We start from the raw sequence: 18,263 nt of genomic DNA on the forward strand, positions 1-18,263 counted from the left end.
GTACAGGAGGTGCTCCAGCCCTCTGATCATCCTTGTAGCCTCCTCTGGATCTGTTCCAACAGCTCTATCTCCTTCTTATGTTGAGGATTCTAAAACTGGACACAGGACTCCAGATGAGGTCTCACAAGAGAGGAATAGAGGGGCAGAATCGCCTCCTTTGCCCTGCTGGCCACGCTGCTTTGGATGCAGCCCAGTGCACAGTTGGACTTCTGGGCTGTGAGCGCACATTGCCGACTCATGTCAAGCTTCTCATCAGTCAGCACCCCCGAGTCCTTCTCCGCAGGGCTGCTGATAATATTGAGTCCAAACATTGCTAGAGCTGTGGGGGAATTAAGAGTGAAGGGCTTTGGCTGGGGTCATCACGTCACTGCTCCATCATTTTTCTTCTGTTGATGGCCCTGGATGGATGAACCTTACGGATAATGAATGAGTGTGTGTGTGTGTTTGTCTAAAAGCTTGTGGGATCATAGTACACTTGATTTATGTAGAATTCTGGAAGCCATGAATATCCTGCAGTTGCTTTTTACTTTCTTTTTTTTTTTTTTAAGTGCATGTGTGATTTATACAGAAACATAAATCTTATTGAGTCAGCATATAAATATTATTCTCAGCTTTACATTAAAGGATCAGCGTCCACCTGAAATGCAGACTGTTTCCTCCTGGTAGCTGTTACAGTTACGTACACACATGCTTTTAAGACCCTAGCCAACTGATGTGGTTTTTCAATTACATTTTCTCATCCTTTAAAATACTTTTTCCCTCTCACTGCTTGAGAGCTTCCCCCTCCTGCTCAGAAGTGATTGCAAGGAGGAATAGACTGAGTAGAAACGGCTGAGTGTCGCCTATGGATGGGGAGGAGCTCAAATAAAGACAAATAGAGAGGAAAGTAGATATTTTTCTCTTAATAGTCTCATTTTAGCTGAAGCATAAGCCAGTTTCCATATCGCCAAGGTGCACAGAGCTTTGGGGTTGCACAGCAGGGCCCTTGCAGCTTTTCTTTCTCCCGTCGTTGCCATCCTGTGGGCTCCCTGTGGCCTTGGCTTAGTTGCCCTATGCTGAATTTCAGGTTACATCCATGGCCTTAGCAAATGCTGAGAGTAAATCACGTCCCCGGTGGTTTTGGAGTAGGAAATGTTACTTATTGTATTCCTTTTCTGGACAAAAGGCTTGAATACTTAGAGGTTATGCTTGCAGTCTCCGGTAGCCTCACTAATAGCAAAGGATCTGCCCCTGTTAGGTCAGAAAACATCCAAGTATCCCCTCCTTAATATATTTAAAAAATCTAGTTAAACCAGCAATATTTTTATTTTAAGGGCTAATGATCCATTTCGTATAAGGCAGGTTGGGTCTAGGGGGAAAAAATCCCCTATAAAAATCCATAAATATTAAAATGTTTAGAGACATTCAATTGTAAACTATCACAGAAGATCTGTATTATAGCTCTGAAGAAATGAGCTAATCGTTCGCACGCACCCAGCCTCACATACACAGTACGTGCATGCGAGTGCTTTCCTAAAATAACCCTAGAAAGGGATGGTAAGAAAAGTAACAAAGAAATGAGGTTTCCTGACTTCGGTCTAGAAATGCTTGTTGCCAGAATAATAAATACATGACAGCTTGGTATTTCTGTAGCATCTTTCATCTTGATGGATCTCAAAGTGCTTTGGAGGCTGGGGAAAACAAAGAGATTGTGTTTTTGCTGATGAAACACAGCCATCTCCAGGTCAGGATGCAGCAGGCTTTTGGTACTAGAAAAGTACATCCTTGATTTGAAAAATATTACCTTCTGCTTTTGGACCTGCTTGGGGCACTGAAGGTTGGAGAAGTACTCGCACACCAAAGCCAGCGTGGTGTCTCTCCCTCACACCTTGCCACCAGTACCAAGATCCCCTCTCTTTTTTCGCTCTCTACAACTACCTGAGAGGAGGTTGGAGTGAGGTGATCTCTTCTCCCAAGTAACAAGTGATAGGACAAGAGGGCACAGCCTCAAGTTGCACCAGGGGAGGTTTAGATTGGATACGAGGAAATATTTCTTCACCAAAAGAGTGGTGAAGCGCTGGTCCAGGCTGCTCAGGCCTGCTAGGGAGTCCTCATCCCTGGAGGTGTTCAAAAAACGTGTAGATGTGACACTTGGGTTGTGGTTCAGTAGGCACGGTGGTGCTAGGCTGGTGGTTGGTCTGGATGGTCTTGGAGGTCTTTTCCAGCTTTAATCATTCCATGATTCTACACTCTCTGCCAGCAGATCAGGACTCTGCCTGCTGTACCCAATCACCACCTTGCGCAGTCAAGCAGAAATCAGACTTTTAGCAAGTTTCCACCCAGAAAAATCAATCTCTCTCCAGCTTTCACCCATTTCTTTGTTTTTCAAACTGAGCCCCGGTCCCTCCTGTTTTTCTTGGTACAGGCTATATACTGAACCCGGGGAACACAGTTCGTTTCCTCCATTATGTTTATTTTTAGCTTGGTTTTATTTTTAGTGTGTTTTATTTGATGTTAGCGTATGCTGGGAAATGCCTTGGCAAGTTAACAGGAAAGGTGCTACAAAATCCAGTCTACGCTGTGTTTTATTTCCTGTGTGAGTGCCCTCCTCTGCACCCTAAAAGTGGGTGTAATACATCAAAGAGAGTCTGGCTTGGATTCCTTTTACACGGCAAGTAGGTGTCAGGGAGAGAAAATCAGATGGAGGAAGGGGTTGCTTACATATTTTTCAATTGCTAAACTTAAGTCAGCCAAGAGAACAGGGCCACTTCCCAAGCAGGCTTGATTGGATTTGTTTTCTTTTTTTCCAGGTGCCAGATCGATGCAGGGTCAGTTAATGAACTGCATCTGGGCTGGTGTGGAGTTTTGTGGGGACCCTGGGCAGAGAGGCGGGTGTTTCATTTCCTCCCTCTGGCCTAGGTTGCCCTGTGGACAGGGACCAGGGTGAAAGGAGATGGACCCTTCTCGTGTTGGAATCTCCGCATGGGATGAGATGTGCTCAGGTGCAGATGTACCTCCATCCCCACTCACAACCAGCGCCTGCTCAGGCACGCTTGCACACGCAGTGGTAGCTGGCATTGGGAGTTGTCTGCCACGAGGACGGCACATATTGCCTGGATATCTGTATCCTGCTTCTTCCAGGCAAATGGAGCCTCCTGGGTGTGGCATGAGGCCCATCAGAGCTCGTTTTGTCTGTACCGTACCATGCCCATCCTCTCTCCTTGGCCTGGAGGAAGACATCTCTCAAAAATCAAGCCTAGGATCCTGATCACCACCTTCCCTGGGGTGTGGGCTCCCCTCAGCCTTTGCCTCTGCCCTTGAGACCTCTCAAGGTGCCTTTTATCAAGAGGTAGTGGTGGCCAAGGACTTGATCATTTGCTTCAATTGATGGCTTCACTGTCCAGCTGGAAGATGCCAAGGGAGAACCTTGAAGGCACAGGGATGATTTTCATAGGCTGCCCCATTCTTTTTTGCTCTCTGCTGCCTAGTCAGCTTCTTGAGTTTAATGCTTTATGTACGGGGCTTTTAGGATGCTCAAGGCATCTTCTGCCTTTTACGAAGATTAGACAGTCTCACCTGGAAAAAACCCACAAGTTTTTCACTAATTTGGTCCTGAGTCAAACACAATGGCTAAACAGCTTAGGAATAGGTTGCTTGGTGTTACCTTGTGGAAGGGGCCATCCAGTCCCATAAACTTGTTCCAAGTATGGTCAACCCCCGATACCTCGAGGGAGGGTCAATCACGGCACACAGGAGTTGTGTGAGGTGCAAGGCAGGTTTCCATTCTGACTCTGACACAGCTCCTGGTGAAACCCTGAGGCTTGATCTCCATGTTTCTTTATCTTTTCATTACAGACTTTATGTGAATCACACAAAGCCCTCCGTCCTTCCTGCGGAAGGAACAAGCACTGGGAGACCCTGAGGTTTGCCTGCAGAGCCCTCAGTGTCCCACTGCATCCAGCCTGCCCCCATTCTGCCCTGCCTTCCCTAATATCATACACAGGCACTGGCGTTTATCACAAACTGGATTAAATGTGTCCATCAGAAGGCTCTCTTATCTCATGTTACAGGCTGCAGGAGGTGATGAGTCCACCATCTCCCCTGCTGAGCTGTTCTTATATCCAGAAACCCTCTCTGCTGACAAGTTGCCTCTGATTTCAGGATGAAAGTTGTTGCTTTCACTCCATCTTTGTCAGAAAGGTCTAGATGCCTCCTGCCAGCAAGCTTCCTTCCTGTGTGTCTGTACAGAGTGATCAAATCCTCTCGCTATCTCCTCTCTGTCATGATAAACACTTTCTCCTTTTTAAACCTCATAGCGAAAGTCTTAAAATCCAGCTGTGGCTTCTGTTGCCTTTTGAAATCTTTCCACTATTTATATGTGGGCAACGTGGATCAGAAGTGTATTCCTCCAGACAAGAGGAGGTGGCAGAAATAAGATGCGGCATGTTGTCATGGGGATCAGCTGTAAGTAAAGGTGGTCTTTGGGATAGCTGAATATGCACCCTTGAGGAATACCGGCAGATAAATCCTACCTGCGTGCTGCTCTCACGATGGAGGGGTGGCCCATCTGCCTTTAGGAAGGAGTCACGCCAACTCCTCTCAAGAATGATGGAGGTGTGTCCATCCTACCTCAGGCTGGGGAGCTGACTAGACTAAAGCTGACATCTCCTTTAGCCTCCCCTTCTCCGCTTCTATAAATCTGTTTTGGGGTAGCAGGCAGCAAAAACCCATGGAAAGGAACTGTCTGGAAGTACACTAATATTGATCTACTCTTGCTTCTTTTTTAGCCTTTGTCACTGTGGCTACAGAGAGGCCAACAGGTCATTTGACATCTTCCTGGTGCCTTTTCTCTGTCTGAGGTAGATGACAGTGGATGACTCACAGGGATGTTATTTTTTCTTTAGGAGTCACGTACAGAAGCAAATATCTTTTCTTGAGGTGGCAACCTCAATGAAGATTATAATCAAGAAGCATCACCACCGTTGGGTCTGTACATGCAGCCTGCTCCCACACGGATGGTTGTCACTAGATTTACTGGAAAAGTGAGACCTTTTCCCCTTCACAAGAAACATGCCTGAAGGGAGAAATTCCCAAGTATTTCCAAAACACCTTTTCTCATTTCCTAGCTATTTTCTTTTGCTAGACCACGTTGGGGTAAACATCTTTTATCTCACTGATGTACAGTGCTACAATCCAGACTCCACCAGAGTACATGCAGTGACTACTCCTTACTTTAGGAGATTTGGCTGAAACCTTCACTTCTCCATCAACACCCTTTACAACCACTTCTCCCCAAAAATTTGCACCAAGAGATGAACTTCTTATACTGTTTTCCTCTGTTAGAGTTGGAGCTTGATGATAAGGGCTCTTTCAGCAGCAATCTTCGGGCTGAAGTCTTGGGTAGATACTACAGCAATTTATGGATGATTTACTGTACTTCAGGCAGCTGCTCTGTATTTGGCTTGGCTTAGCCTGACTTGGGTAAATCCATTAGTGTTTTCTGGGTTTCATGAAATAATTGCTACAATTTCAGCTTTTTAGAATTTGGGTTTTGTCACAACGAGACGGTGTGTCCCTATGAGCATTGTCACCGCTGGCTTGACATGCTTCACTGCTGCTAGTTGTTTCCGGCTTTTTTTATAGAAGGAAAGATCCCAAAGGCAAAGTTTTGCCCTGGTCCTATTTCAAAACAAAGCTCTTATCATTCCAGAGCCATCACTAGGCAGAATTTCACAAATTTCCAGATCTGAAACTTTCTTTGATGTATGAGTTATGGGAGTTGGTGAGCCCAGAAAATCGTGCGAGCTGGTGTTGATGTGGAATAAGTTAGGAAAAATACCTTGGTATTTTGTGAAAATGTTGTTGACAAATCATTAGTTTGAGCTTCAAAAGATGCTGGGATAAAAATGTAATTTTTTTTTGATGTTTTGTGCAGAAAAAAAAAATAATTGGCTTGTCCCACATCTTATACAGTGCTAATCAAAAATGGCCAAATGTCAGGAGTTTGCAGCTGGGATACAGGAATTTCATTTATCATCAAAAGCAGAAAGAGCTCCTTCATGCTGAGATCAGAACTGGGCTAACTACCCCATTTCCTCGTCCAGCCTTCGTTAGGGTGTTCCAGCGGCTGACAGCAGTGATTTATTCCATTATATTATCCGAACCATGGTAAGACATGAGGATCACAACGGGGCCAGGCCACGTGGCTGCTTTTTGTTGTTGTTGTCCTGCAGTTGTAGCGCATCAGGCTCAAGGGTGTCCTGGTCCAGATCATTGCAGTGGTGCTGCTGCTGCTGCTAATGATAAAAGAAATCAAGGCGAAGCTTTTAGGCAGAGATGACAGGTGTTCTTTTAAGATTAATGATATATTTGAGAAATCCAAATGACTTTCAGTGAGACAAGCCCCTCTTCAGGTCTGGATTAGCAGCACCAGCTTTCAAAGCTTCACGTAGGACAGGAACATCTTCTCAGAACTTGAGTCACCAGGTCTCTGATCATTTCCAAAATAAACCCTCGAGGGTATTTGTGGGGCAGGGGTGTTGGTAGTCACAGGGAGAGCAGTGGTAAGTTACTCATCTTTTGGGACAAAGAAAAAGCTAATTATTTCTAGAAGCTATCTGTATGCACATATAGAATGGTGCAGGAGTCTGTATGTTTGGTGTTTGTAAAAAGAAAGATTTTGACATCATGACCTATATCATCCCTTATGCATAACTAGTTTGTATAATATTTTGCATATATAATAATACAGTGAGAAACTCGCTGATCTCTTTATCTCCTTTACACCAGCATTGCCAGTTATGTTTCTGAACTGGTGGAAAACCAAAGTATGTCCAAAAGTGCTGGAAAGGATCAGGGCTTCATTACTTGTTATTTAATAACTGTGTTGTCCTGACTGCCAAGGATACCCCAGGTGGTGTGCTATTGCCCCACCAGCACCAGCAGAGCTGCTCCAGCCAAGCACCAGCTCAGCTGGATGTGTCCAGAGGTGCCACCACCCTTTCCAAACTAGTGTTGTGACGACTGTGCCCTCAGTAACTCAATACAACTTTGTGAGCAGTTGCAAGTTAGGTATCTTGAGGTCTCTCTGTGGCCACCCAACTGCCCTGTAGCCTACAACTGTTTAGTGAAGCCACCACTCATCTCCCAGCCCTGCTTCCCAACATGCAGGCTGTGATTTGCCTGGATCGTCCCCATGTGCCCGAAGTCGCCCAGGAGTAAGGACTTTATTGCTGTGGTGTGTTGATGTAGCACCAAGCACCATGGTAAGAGGGATGTTGTGCACCAGCTGCAGCTCCTTGCGTATCCACAGCTGGTGAGGAAGTGGATGGGAGACAAAAGCAAGGTTGGAAGAAGCAGCCCACCACCTTTCCTACATGTGTGTGCAGAAACATGCATGCGAGGAGGTTTAGACAGTGTTTTCATCATGGGCAGGTGGAGGCAGGGACAAAAGTGTGTGTGTCTGCATGTGCCAGAGGCACAGGCAAAGAGCAAAGCAACCGCCTGGAGAAGGTGACTGCAGGAGGGGAGGGGAGGGGAGAGGGCTACAATTGGTACCAGATGCCCTCAGAAGCTAATAACCTGACAAACACTGCGCTCGTAAAACAAATTCTTTAAAAAGGAAGCAAATGGAAATATAAGCTAGTGAAAGAATTTGCAGCAGCTGCCCTGAAACCATTTCTCACTTCATAAACAGGTCTGCATTGAAAAAACAGCCCCTTTCTTCTTGTTCTCCTTTGTGGTCCCCTCCAGTGCCCACCAGCTCTTTCAGGGCTGAGGCCTGCAGGTTTCCACTGTGTCTTTGGCTCGGTGGACTTGCCCGGAGAACGCACATTGCATTCCCTTAACGTCTACGTCGACACTGATTTTTTTTGTGTGTAATTTGTGGGGTTTCTAGCCATGCAACCTTGGCTGGAGAGGTTGGGCAAACGCAAGAGGCAAAGGCTGCTTCTACCTCCCCTGGGTGAAATGCAGTGCACAAAACCTGTCGGCAGCCCTGTGCAAAGCAGGGAGCGGAGGGGAGGTGTTGGGGTTCATCTCCTTCCCTTCTCTCCCCAGGTATCACCTGGAGCTGCAGTGTCCCTGCTTCAGGAGCTGTTGTTGGGTTTTTGCACTGGTAAAATACAAAGTCTGACTACCAGTTAACCAGGGCATGTTCTTGTCGGAGCTGTTGTGTCAACCCGGTGTCTTGGCCCCGTTCCACCCCAGGCAATTAATCTACTGGCTGTGTTTCACTGATGGAGACTATAGCTCCCTGGCCTTCGGTCCTCTTCGCTGTCTGCGATGCTTAATTAATCAGTACCAAATGGCTGGCCCTTAGTGGGAAGCTGCCACGGTGAGGAAGGGGTTGTTTAATTCGTAAGGGTGGGTGGCACAATGCAAGCTTTACCAGGACCTCTTGTAACTTGAGGTGGCGCTGCACAGGAGAGGGTAATTCCTCCTTTCAGCTGCATCTCACCTCGGTGGCCGTGGCTGAGTCTCTAAAGCTGGACAGGTGCGTGTTGAGATGACCTTGGTCCCAAAGAGCCTGATGTGAATATGCATAGGCTTGAAATGCTGTGTGGGAAGAGCAGAGCTGCTGAAGAACTTGAAAGTAAAGTGGGAAAGTGACCAGAGTGGTGCGGAGGAGACCACTGCAGCACGTTCTGTTTCCCTCCTTCCACCACAGTCCATGTGGACATGAAGCTCAGGCAACTCTGCTGCCAGGCCTGGGGCAGTCTGCATGTAGTTTGAAGAACATCTCATGGATGGTTCTCTGGATCTGCAGAGATTTCTTCTCCAGCTAATTTTTTCTTTGCAGTTGGAGAATCCTCTGCACCATCTGTCTAGTACAGGGTTTGACATAACTCTCACCCTTCTGTCAGCAGAGGCTTTAAAAAAGGCCTCTTCATCTTCACAGCCTTACTTCTCATGCGCTCAGAAGTGCTGCTTGGTAGGACCATCCAATAACTTTTGCACACGAGCTATGGGAGTTGTGGCCATGCTGGGTGTGCCATCTGCCTGCCCTCTCCCTCTCCCCCCCTCCTCTTGCTCTCTTGGATTACCTACACCCAGCACCACCAAACTCTTTTGGTGCAAGGCAGCATAAAAGCTCTGTGCAACGCAGCCTGTGCACCCCCGGGGCAGAGAAGCTGTAGTAGCCTCACCAGACAGCACAGATTTTGGGAGGATGGTTGTTGGGCCATGCCTCCTTTCACCAGACTGTGGGGACACGATGTTCTGTAGGAAGGTGTGGGTTGGGATTGGATTGAGGTCCAGCCAAGGCAGAGCTGGGAAAAAGTAGCCTTCTGGCGTCATCTTCAGGAGACTTCAGACTTGGATGAAGCTGGATCTGAGGGATAATTGTGCACCTCTGTAGGCATCTGTGACCTGTGACACCCCATTCCACGTGGGTGCCACCCATAGGTAGCCCCTCCTTGCTGCAGAAGCCTTGGGACACTCTTGCTGATCCCTTTCTCTTCTCCTCCATAGCTGTGTCCACGGTGCCTGCGTGGAATCGGGAAGCTGTATAAGACCACTACTTGCTCACGCTGCCACCCTCAACTGCACGTCTGGTGACCCAAGACACATGGTGTGTACTGTTGCCTGTGAAAAGGGCTTTGTCCTCCACTCCAGTAACGGGAAAAGCCTGGGCCCCAGGCAGGTGAGTAGACTCAGGGTAGGGTGACCTCACAGCCTGTTGGACTAAGTACCAGTGAAGAAAGGTTTAACCACCTCGAGCTGGTTAAGGTGACACCAGGACACCCTGTTCCTCCAGCCCTGACATCCTCACTGCTCTTCCAACAAACTTCAGCCCAGTGGAGGCTCTGGTGCTGGACGTTCATGCTGGTGGCCCTGCTCTGGGGACCCCTCTCCTACTGTCACTGCAGTCCTTCTAGCAGCCCTGGTCTGGTGCTGCCTGTAGACCACGGCTCTGCCAGTCAGAAAGCCACTGCAGGGTATGTCCCAAGCCGGGGTTACGTACTCCTGTAAAGGAAGAGGTAGATGTTTCTGTTCTCTGGGAGAGTTAAACATTTCTGGGATGTTTTCTCTCTTAAAGCTGAAGTTAGTGGCTCAGGAAAAAATGAAGTCATTGCAGAGTGACTATATTTAGAGGCAGCTGACAGTGCCGAGAGCTTTTCTTCCTTTGAATTGTGCTGTAATAACACTGCCCATGCCAGCGGGGCAGCACAGAGGTCACCATGAAAGAGTTCATCCCACTTTCCAGAGTGCTGGGGGATGTCTCACAAAAGCTAAAAGCCTGGCATGGCTCTTGGCTATTGACTGGGGAGACCTGGGACTAGTGCGTTCCTGGGAGCTGAGCTGCCTCAGGTTTGGACAGTCACCTTGGAAGTCTTGTGCGGTCCTGCAACTGTGTAAGAGGGGCTGTGTAATTGGGATTTGTAAATGAGGCAATATGAGCCTCTGATTGCAGCAGGCGCTGTGGCACGAGAGGATGGGTGCGTTTAGGGAGAAACAATCAACATAAGAGCTGCCTGTCAGCGCCTGAAGACCTGATCTTAGTGGGGAGAAAGAAGCAGGGCACAGATCTGGAAATAACTTGTAGCTGAGGAAATTGTAGTGTATCTTGAAGGGGTTTTCCTTTTTCCTTTAACACGCTCTGGCACCACTCAGGCAGTGCGTATGCGTTTTCTAGGTCTCTTGTGGAGGTGGCTTATGTCTTACCCTAAGAGCCATTCACTTTGACACCCCAAATGTCACCCTGTGAATACATAGGGGCTTTGTGACTCCATGTCCAGAGTGGGGAGAAAGGGCACATTGCGGGAGGAAAAGTGGGGGAAAGCTGTTCTTGTCCCAAAACCTGAGTTGGCCCTTTCTGCTGTGGCAGCAAACCAGTAGCCTAAAGCCCACTCACAAGGATCTGATGGAGCTTTGCTTTCTCTGCAGCAGGAGGCAGTGCTGACATGCAGCTCAGGACGGTGGGACAGATCTGTGACTTGTGCCCCTGTCGACTGCAGCATCCCTGACCAGTCCCACGTGTACTATGCTGAGTTCTCCTGCCCCAAGGGGACCACTTACCTGAAGAGATGCTCCTTCTCCTGCATCCACCCAGCCAAGCTTCAAGGTATGGTCTGGAGGGCTGAGGGATCTAAATTTCTTTTTGGTGCCAGCTTTCCGTGCTTGTACCAAGCTGTTCAAGCAGAGCATTGCAACTCTGAATTTCCCAGTTTCCTGACTTCTACCAGCCAGGTGGGCTCTTGAGAGACCTGTGAAAACAGTGGGCATCCGTCTTCCTTGAATGGGGACACCATAGTTTGAGGATGCGCCCTGCAATTTCCATTCCCCGGCTGGCAGCCCTTATCCATCCACCTCAGTGTGTAGGGGTGTCTTCTCCTGGTAGCTGCCAAGATCTGGCAGCCTCCAGGATTATGTGAATGAGGGAAGAAAGAAGCGTGCAGGCAGCCAGCGTGGACAGACAGAGGACTTCAGAGAGCCAGGAGCAGCTCGGTGGCTGTGGGAGAGCCTGTGGTTCAGGAGGCCTGAGGCTGTATAAAGCTGAGGAGACTTCTGCCCACAGCTGCAGAGCAGTCTGCGAGATGTTCACCACCCAGACGCACAGCAGTCCCCCAGACATGCCATGGCCTGGCTTTCATTCTACCGACTCCGTCAATAGCCGCAGGAATGTTTTTAAGCCAAGTCGGAGAAAGAGAGCTACTGTTCTTGTCTATACAAGGCTGAGCTGGATGGGATTTCAGGGGTAATTGCCTTGACAGCTTCAAGCATTGGGACTTCATGTGAGTTTCCACCAGCGCCTTTGCTCTGAGCAATCACATACAACAAATCATTTTAATGGGTGCCCTATTTTATGGAGGCATTTATAGCTGAAACATATGAAAATCTTTTTTTTTTATGTAATTTTTTTAAAAGTTAAATCTAAGGAGCAAAAACTGCAGGGAATTAGGGTCTTGTTTCATAGAATCATAGAATCACCAGGTTGGAAGAAACAGGAGGGATGCTGGCAGGTCCCAGTCAGAGGGTAGCATCCTGCACAAACTGATGCCTGTTGCCTTGGCCGGGTCAGCTGAGGGCAGGGCTTTAGTCTGATCTCCCACTCACAGCCACCTCTTGTTCCTGCTGAAGTCAACGGGAGGTTTGCCATGTGCTTCCTTGGTGGAAAGGCATCCCCTTGATGGAGCGCCCTGCGTGGCCTCCAGTGGCTGACACAACGGCTGGTGGAGCTCAGCCACGGCTGCCAAACCACACAGATAACTCACAGAGGTCCAGCTGGCTTGGCTGAGCTGCCAGCGCAGGGATGTGCCTGATGCTTGTTCTCCCTGAAGCCTCGCATCCAGGCAGGCTCTCAAGGCTAATAAATGCTAAGAATAGGCAAGGGAAGGCTGACATGGCTGCATGGCACTCAGAGGCAGGGGGTGGCCCTCGGCACTGCTGGCCTGCTGGGAATGCAGGCACTGCGTGGAGGAATGATCTTGTCCCTGCTCCAAGAGAAGTTGTAAGCAGAGCAGCAACCCCATAAAAAGTAAGCGACGCTCCAAGGGAGCGTGGAGCAGTCTGGCCACATCAGGAACCTGCTGATCCAAACCCCTCAGTAGGAAGAGTCCCGTTCGCTCCAGCTTTTTTTTCCTGCTCAGCAGTTCCCAATGAACCATCCATCATCCACGCTGTGTGGGTGATGCAGTCTTGGACACTTGCTGCAGGCACACAGTGCTGTAGTTTTGGCCACCCATTAACTGGGTTCACCAAACCCCTTTTTCTCTGGAGAGACCACATAGGGTCAGGCTGTAGTACTCAACCCAAACTGTTAGTAGTGGGTGGTTTGAATTCCCAGTCACAGAAGTTAAGGCTCCTACATATAGGAATGGTTGGACTCGATGATCCGGTGGGTCTCTTCCAACCTGGTTATTCTATGATTCTATGATACATCTGTCCTGCTGGTACTTTCCAACGCACTGTAGCACAGGGTATCGTAACTGCTAAGGGATGGCACCCTGAGGGGGCGCGGAGGTGGACTGAGCTAAATGAGACAGATGGATGTCATACACAAAGGCCCCCAGCCCACTGAAGGCTCTCCTGAGGCATCGCCAGAATGGGGAGTTTTAAGAGGGAGTTCTGGGGACACTTACACAATCAAGATCCTTTCTGCCTTCCCTAGAAATTGTCCCTTCCCTACTTCTGCTTACATTCAAGGAATCTGGTTTCTGCCCTAGCCTGACCAACCATGCCATGGAGTCCATGGTCTTCATGTTTGTTATCTCCTTTGGCATCAGTATCTACTCTAACAAGAGGACTTCTGCTAGTTGTTCTGAGCTCCCCTCAGCAGGACTTCATCCCTAGGTTAACTGTGACCTCAACATGCTGCTTCTCTTTTGGGGGCAGGAACAAATCAGTGGCTGACCTGCCTGGAGGATGGTCTCTGGTCACTCCCCGAAGCCTACTGCAAGCTGGAGTGCGACACACCTCCTGCAGTGGCCAACGCCAAGCTCCTGGTCCCGCGATGCCTGCAGGGCAACCACGATGTGGGCTCAGTCTGTCGCTACAAGTGCAAACCTGGATACCACGTGGCCGAGAACGTAGCAGGCAAGCCTAAGAAGTAAGTCTGTGTCAGATCTCTTATTGCTATTTCCTTCTTCCTCTTTTCCCAATGTGAGGAAGGAGGAGAAGTAACCACAGAATCATAGAATCCCTAGGTTGGAAAAGACCTTTGAGATCATCAAGTCCAACTGTATCTGTCCACTACTAAGTCATATCCCTGGCACTAAATCATGCACCCTGGCAGTCTCAAAGAGCTGATTTGATAGGTACAAGGCAGAGCAGTTTCCTCTGTTCACACAAATTTCTTGAGGTACAAGAGACATTCCCCTGGTTTAGGTGGAAGCAGGTGGGAACAAGACACAAGCTTCTGTCGCATGACTGTGTGCGTTAAGTGCTTCAACTTAAAGCGTGCAAATTTTCCTGCACACCTTAATGTACTTGTTAGTTGCAGAAAAACCATGTACAGAAGTGTTGGTGGACACTGAGGTAATCAGATGTAATAAGATGCTGGAAGACTCCTGGAGTCTTTCCTAAAAGGGATAAAACTGAGATCAAGGCACCGGTGGTTGTAGGAATGAATGACTGGCTTTTGTCAGGGTTAACATTTTACCCCCTGCATGTCTTGGCTAAATTTGATCTCAAGCATTTCAATAGGAGGCGATTTTTCCTGATATTTCGGGGGGGAAATTCCTGGTGATTGACTGGCCCTGTGCTCAACCAGTATCGTGATGCTGGGGGGTACAGTGGCATTTTTTCTGCAATGCCTCCAGCTGAAGTCCCAATTGGGTACAGTCACTAAAGATTCCCTGGCACTGTCTGGGTCCTCCCCAAAGTCTCAATGCTAGCCCAAATCAAGTAATTATGTGCTAATTGTTTAATGCCCCCTTTCAGTTTTAATTGGATGCAGACTTCATCTCTACTTTGCTCTAGGGTAGGGTTGTTGTGTGCTGGGAAGCAGTTGCCAAATTTCTTGCCTCGTAATGAAGGAAATAGTTTCTGTAAACAGCTTTTTGCAGTGTTCGGAGCATTTCTTGGGCCAAGGCGAGCTAAGCAAATTAGGATTATGGCTACGATCACATAAACTGCCTCGCAAACTGTGGAGCAGCTTGCGTGCCTGCGGCGTTTCAGGCACTGGACATGCAATCAGATCAATGCAGCTTGTGAAGTTAGGCCATCTCAGTCATGCTGGTAAGAAGGAGGCCCTCTGGGAGTTCCTGAGGCTCCTCTCGTGTGGGTGTAATGCCCCTATGGGTCTGAAAAGCCTGTGAGACAAGTCAAGGAATATCATGTAGAGTGGTTTCCAGTTTCATAGCCGTGTTCATTGATGTATCATCTTCACGTTTGCTATTATCATCACTACTAATTTGTCTAACATGGTTGATGGCAGAGTACCGCGTTAGGGTACCCTGAGATCCTCTCACGGTAAGCAAAAACCGTAAGCAGAAACATCATTGTTTTCTTATTATGCAGATTGACTGCTATGCAAGTCAATTCAAAGCAAAAGCCTTTCCTTGGGAGAGTAAATGTTGGTGTGCCATCTCCTCTGGAACTCTGCATGTATCCTCAGCACAAGTACAAACCCTTTGGCACGTGTAGGGTGTACAGTAAGTGGTCCAGTCAATTCCTGGATTGCTGAACTCCTTCTGGTGTTTCAGCCACGGCAGGCAGAGGATGGGAGCTGCCAGAGTGAGAGGTTGCTTTCTTTGTTCAGACCAGTTTTGGAGAAGATGAGTTGTTGGAAAAGGTGGTGGAGAGCTCTGCAAGGAGGCAGCACTGGTGGAGCACAGGATGCTGCGGTGCTGGTGAGGGAGCAGGGTCTCGGCTGATGACTCAGAGTTCGGGTTCTGAGGTCTTCTGAAGTCTTTCTGGGTTCAGCAATCCGAGTTCTTGATCTATTGTCTCCCTGTTGTCCATTAACTCGGCAAGCACCAGCATTGCTAAAGGATTTAGTGTAAAACAGATGTTGATGGGCATAAGAAAGCGAGACTCTTTACGTGTACGAAATATTGGTGATGCACATCAGGCACGATCTGCTGCTGACACTGAAGACTCCCCATGTCAACTAACTAGCCTAACCTTGGAAACAAAGTCAGGCTCCCTTTCAGTTATTTTTCTAGCTCTAGCAATCCTGCCTTTTTAGCAGGGAACGATGGAAGCAGCATAACCCCCCGCTGGCCTCCCCAACAGCGACGGGGCTTGGACTGCTCTCCAGGGGAGGTGTAGAGGCACCTTTGGGTGTCTGTAGGTTCCCAAGGGATCAGCCCACTCTGCTACTATGTGAAATACATCTCATCTTCTCACAGCACTGTTAAGGGAAGCTTGGTCATTTCCTTCATGGGCTGCTTGTAAGCACCTTCCTTCAGGGATGATTCTGGATCCCGCGGGGACAGGGACAGTTAAGCTGTAACGTGAGTGAGCTGCAACCCAGACAGAGCTCATCACTTCCTGACTAGCTGCTTTTTTTGATCAGCCCTCTGCAGCACATTCCTCTCTCACGCACCTCGTAAAACACTGTGGTTGCTACAGCTGGACTGCGGACGCAGGCTCTGGGGCTTTTGTCCTCCCGTGGCAGGGCTATAGTGCCCACCTTAGGCAAGCCTGAGCCACGGCTGGGGTCCAGCTGTCTCTGTTCAAGATGAGATGCCCTTGGACACGGATGCTCACTTCTGTCTCCTTAGCTGAATTTTACTGCAGGGGCACCGAGGTTACTTGGAAGGCTCCATCAGCCTTAGTTGAAATTCATTTCCCGTAGCATCAGTGGAAGAGAAAGGGGATGAAGAAATCTGTTGACTCAGAGAAGGATCTTTTATCTATTAACGTGGGTGAGGAAAGGCCCTTCAGAAATCACTGCTTGTCAACAAAGGATCCTCAAGGAAATGCTGATTGTGTAATCAAGATCCTGCCAGAGATTTGCTGCTTTTCTGCTGGCAGGGTGATCCGACTGACAGTGCTGACATGAAGGGTAAATATGCTTTGACTCTTCTGAAAGGAAATCTGTTTTCAGCTTAGAGAGCCAACATAACAGCCTGGTTTCCAGGTGCCAAGCTATTTCACATCTAACCCCAAAATAAGAGTAACAAGGGAAACTTAACACATTCATTGGTGCTTTGTGATGGGACGTCTCTGGTTTTGGGCCGTATCTGTACAACGGCAGCACCAGCCCACCTACTTGGAGGATTGCACAGAGCGATGAACTGCAGAGGAGCTATGTTTGGCATCATCCAGTGCTGCAGCACTGAAAAAAGCTGCCCTGAAAGTCAGAGGTCAGGTACTTCAGGGAAAATGGGCATAAGTCTCGTAGTGGTCCCTGCTGTTGCTTCCACCACAAAGTGACATCTGAAGCAGCACTCCAACTGGAATATCAAGGACATCCGTTAGAGGAGCGCTCGAATGCTAGGGGGATGCTCTCAGTTTGGGGACAAAAAGGTCAGACCCTGCTGTTCCGCTTGCCCAAAGTGGGGTTGGAACTGGATGATGTTTAAGGTCCCTTCTAACGCAAACCATTCTATGATTCTATGTGGGACGATTACTTGGAGACAAGAGACTTTGGGATCTCAAAGCCTCTTTTGTGAGGGGTTGACCCCCTTCTGCTAGCTTGAGGGAATGAAGCAAAGACATGGGCATCCAGGTCTTTTTTAGGCAGCTTTAAAAGCCTCAGCCTACATTTCCATTAGAAACCAAGGGAGCCATGAGACAGCCCAGCACCCTAATGAGCTGCTGTGGAAATGTCAGTCTTTCTGCTTCCTCTCGCTGTTCAAAGACTGTGGAGACCATGAAAGAGAGCGAGGAGGCAGGAGAACATGGAGGAGAAAATAGACTGGAAGGAGGCAGCAGACCTGAGACTGGAAACCTATCAGGAAGATTGCAACGGGCAGACAGGACAGCCTGACCTGGGAGCACCGGAGTTTAGCAGGGCACCCGGCCACTGTACACTTGTGGTGGCTGCAAAGGTGTGGGGTGCTCGCTGCTTCTGGCCACATCTGGCCTCTCCTAGATAAAAGACAAACACTCACATTGCTGAGGGAGCCAAGCAGCCAGGTGAAGAAAACACAGGCTGTCAGCTGGATTCCTGTGTCACTTCCACCACTAAGGTCTCTGATGAAGATTTACAGCCCAGGTTGCCCAGGCTGCTTGGAGCACAGCAGCGGAGATCCTCCTGAGCTGATATTGCTTGCTTTTACTTTACTGGCAAATCTCCCTGCTTCCCTCCTATTCTTTTTGAAGTTGTCTATCTGCCATGGGAGAAGAGGCTTTAGGCTCATTTATCACCGTCCCTGTACAGTAGACCCAGTTCCACCAAGTTGGCCACCCCAGTACGTGATTGGCTCCCAGACAGGCTCCTGTGTGCTCAGCTCCCGGAGCTGGGAGAGCACTCGTGCCTCCACGTCAGATGCAGCCCTCACTGGCCTCAGACATCTCCCCTGCCTCCTCTATCCATTAGGCATCTGCTTGCCCAGTTTGGGGGGGAAGCTCTGACTCTGATTTTCCTGGCTTCCTTGTTAATCCTCAAGAAATGCTGCTAACCCAGATCAGAAATAGCCGGGGGTGTGTGGAAATTTCAAGCTGCAATGAGGTTGTGTTCTTTATGTATGTGTATACATATGTTTTTAAAGACTCTCCCTGCCCTCTTCGTGCCTTAATATAAACTGCTCATTTCATACCTGCAGCAGTGGCCCACACGCCACCTTCTGCCCTGGGGTCAGCCCAGACTAGCTCTGTTTGAACCTCCCCAGCCTGGCTGCTGGTGATGGGATGAGCCTCCAGAGAAAGGCTGCTTGTCCTCTCAGGTCTTG

The 18,263-nt window shown here is 48.6% G+C and overlaps 1 protein-coding gene across 1 annotated transcript in view; it reads left to right on the forward strand.

Annotated features, from left to right (window-relative positions):
- Positions 1–18,263, forward strand: part of PAPPA2 (pappalysin 2) — a 94,059-nt gene that overhangs the window by 52,399 nt on the left and 23,397 nt on the right. The window contains 3 exon segments of the mRNA XM_069863077.1: positions 9,451–9,622; positions 10,867–11,044; positions 13,315–13,528. Of these exon segments, the coding sequence (XP_069719178.1) occupies positions 9,451–9,622; positions 10,867–11,044; positions 13,315–13,528 (564 nt within the window).

The sequence above is a fragment of the Phaenicophaeus curvirostris genome, chromosome 8, assembly GCF_032191515.1.
Source record: "Phaenicophaeus curvirostris isolate KB17595 chromosome 8, BPBGC_Pcur_1.0, whole genome shotgun sequence".
Lineage (NCBI taxonomy): Eukaryota > Metazoa > Chordata > Aves > Cuculiformes > Cuculidae > Phaenicophaeus > Phaenicophaeus curvirostris.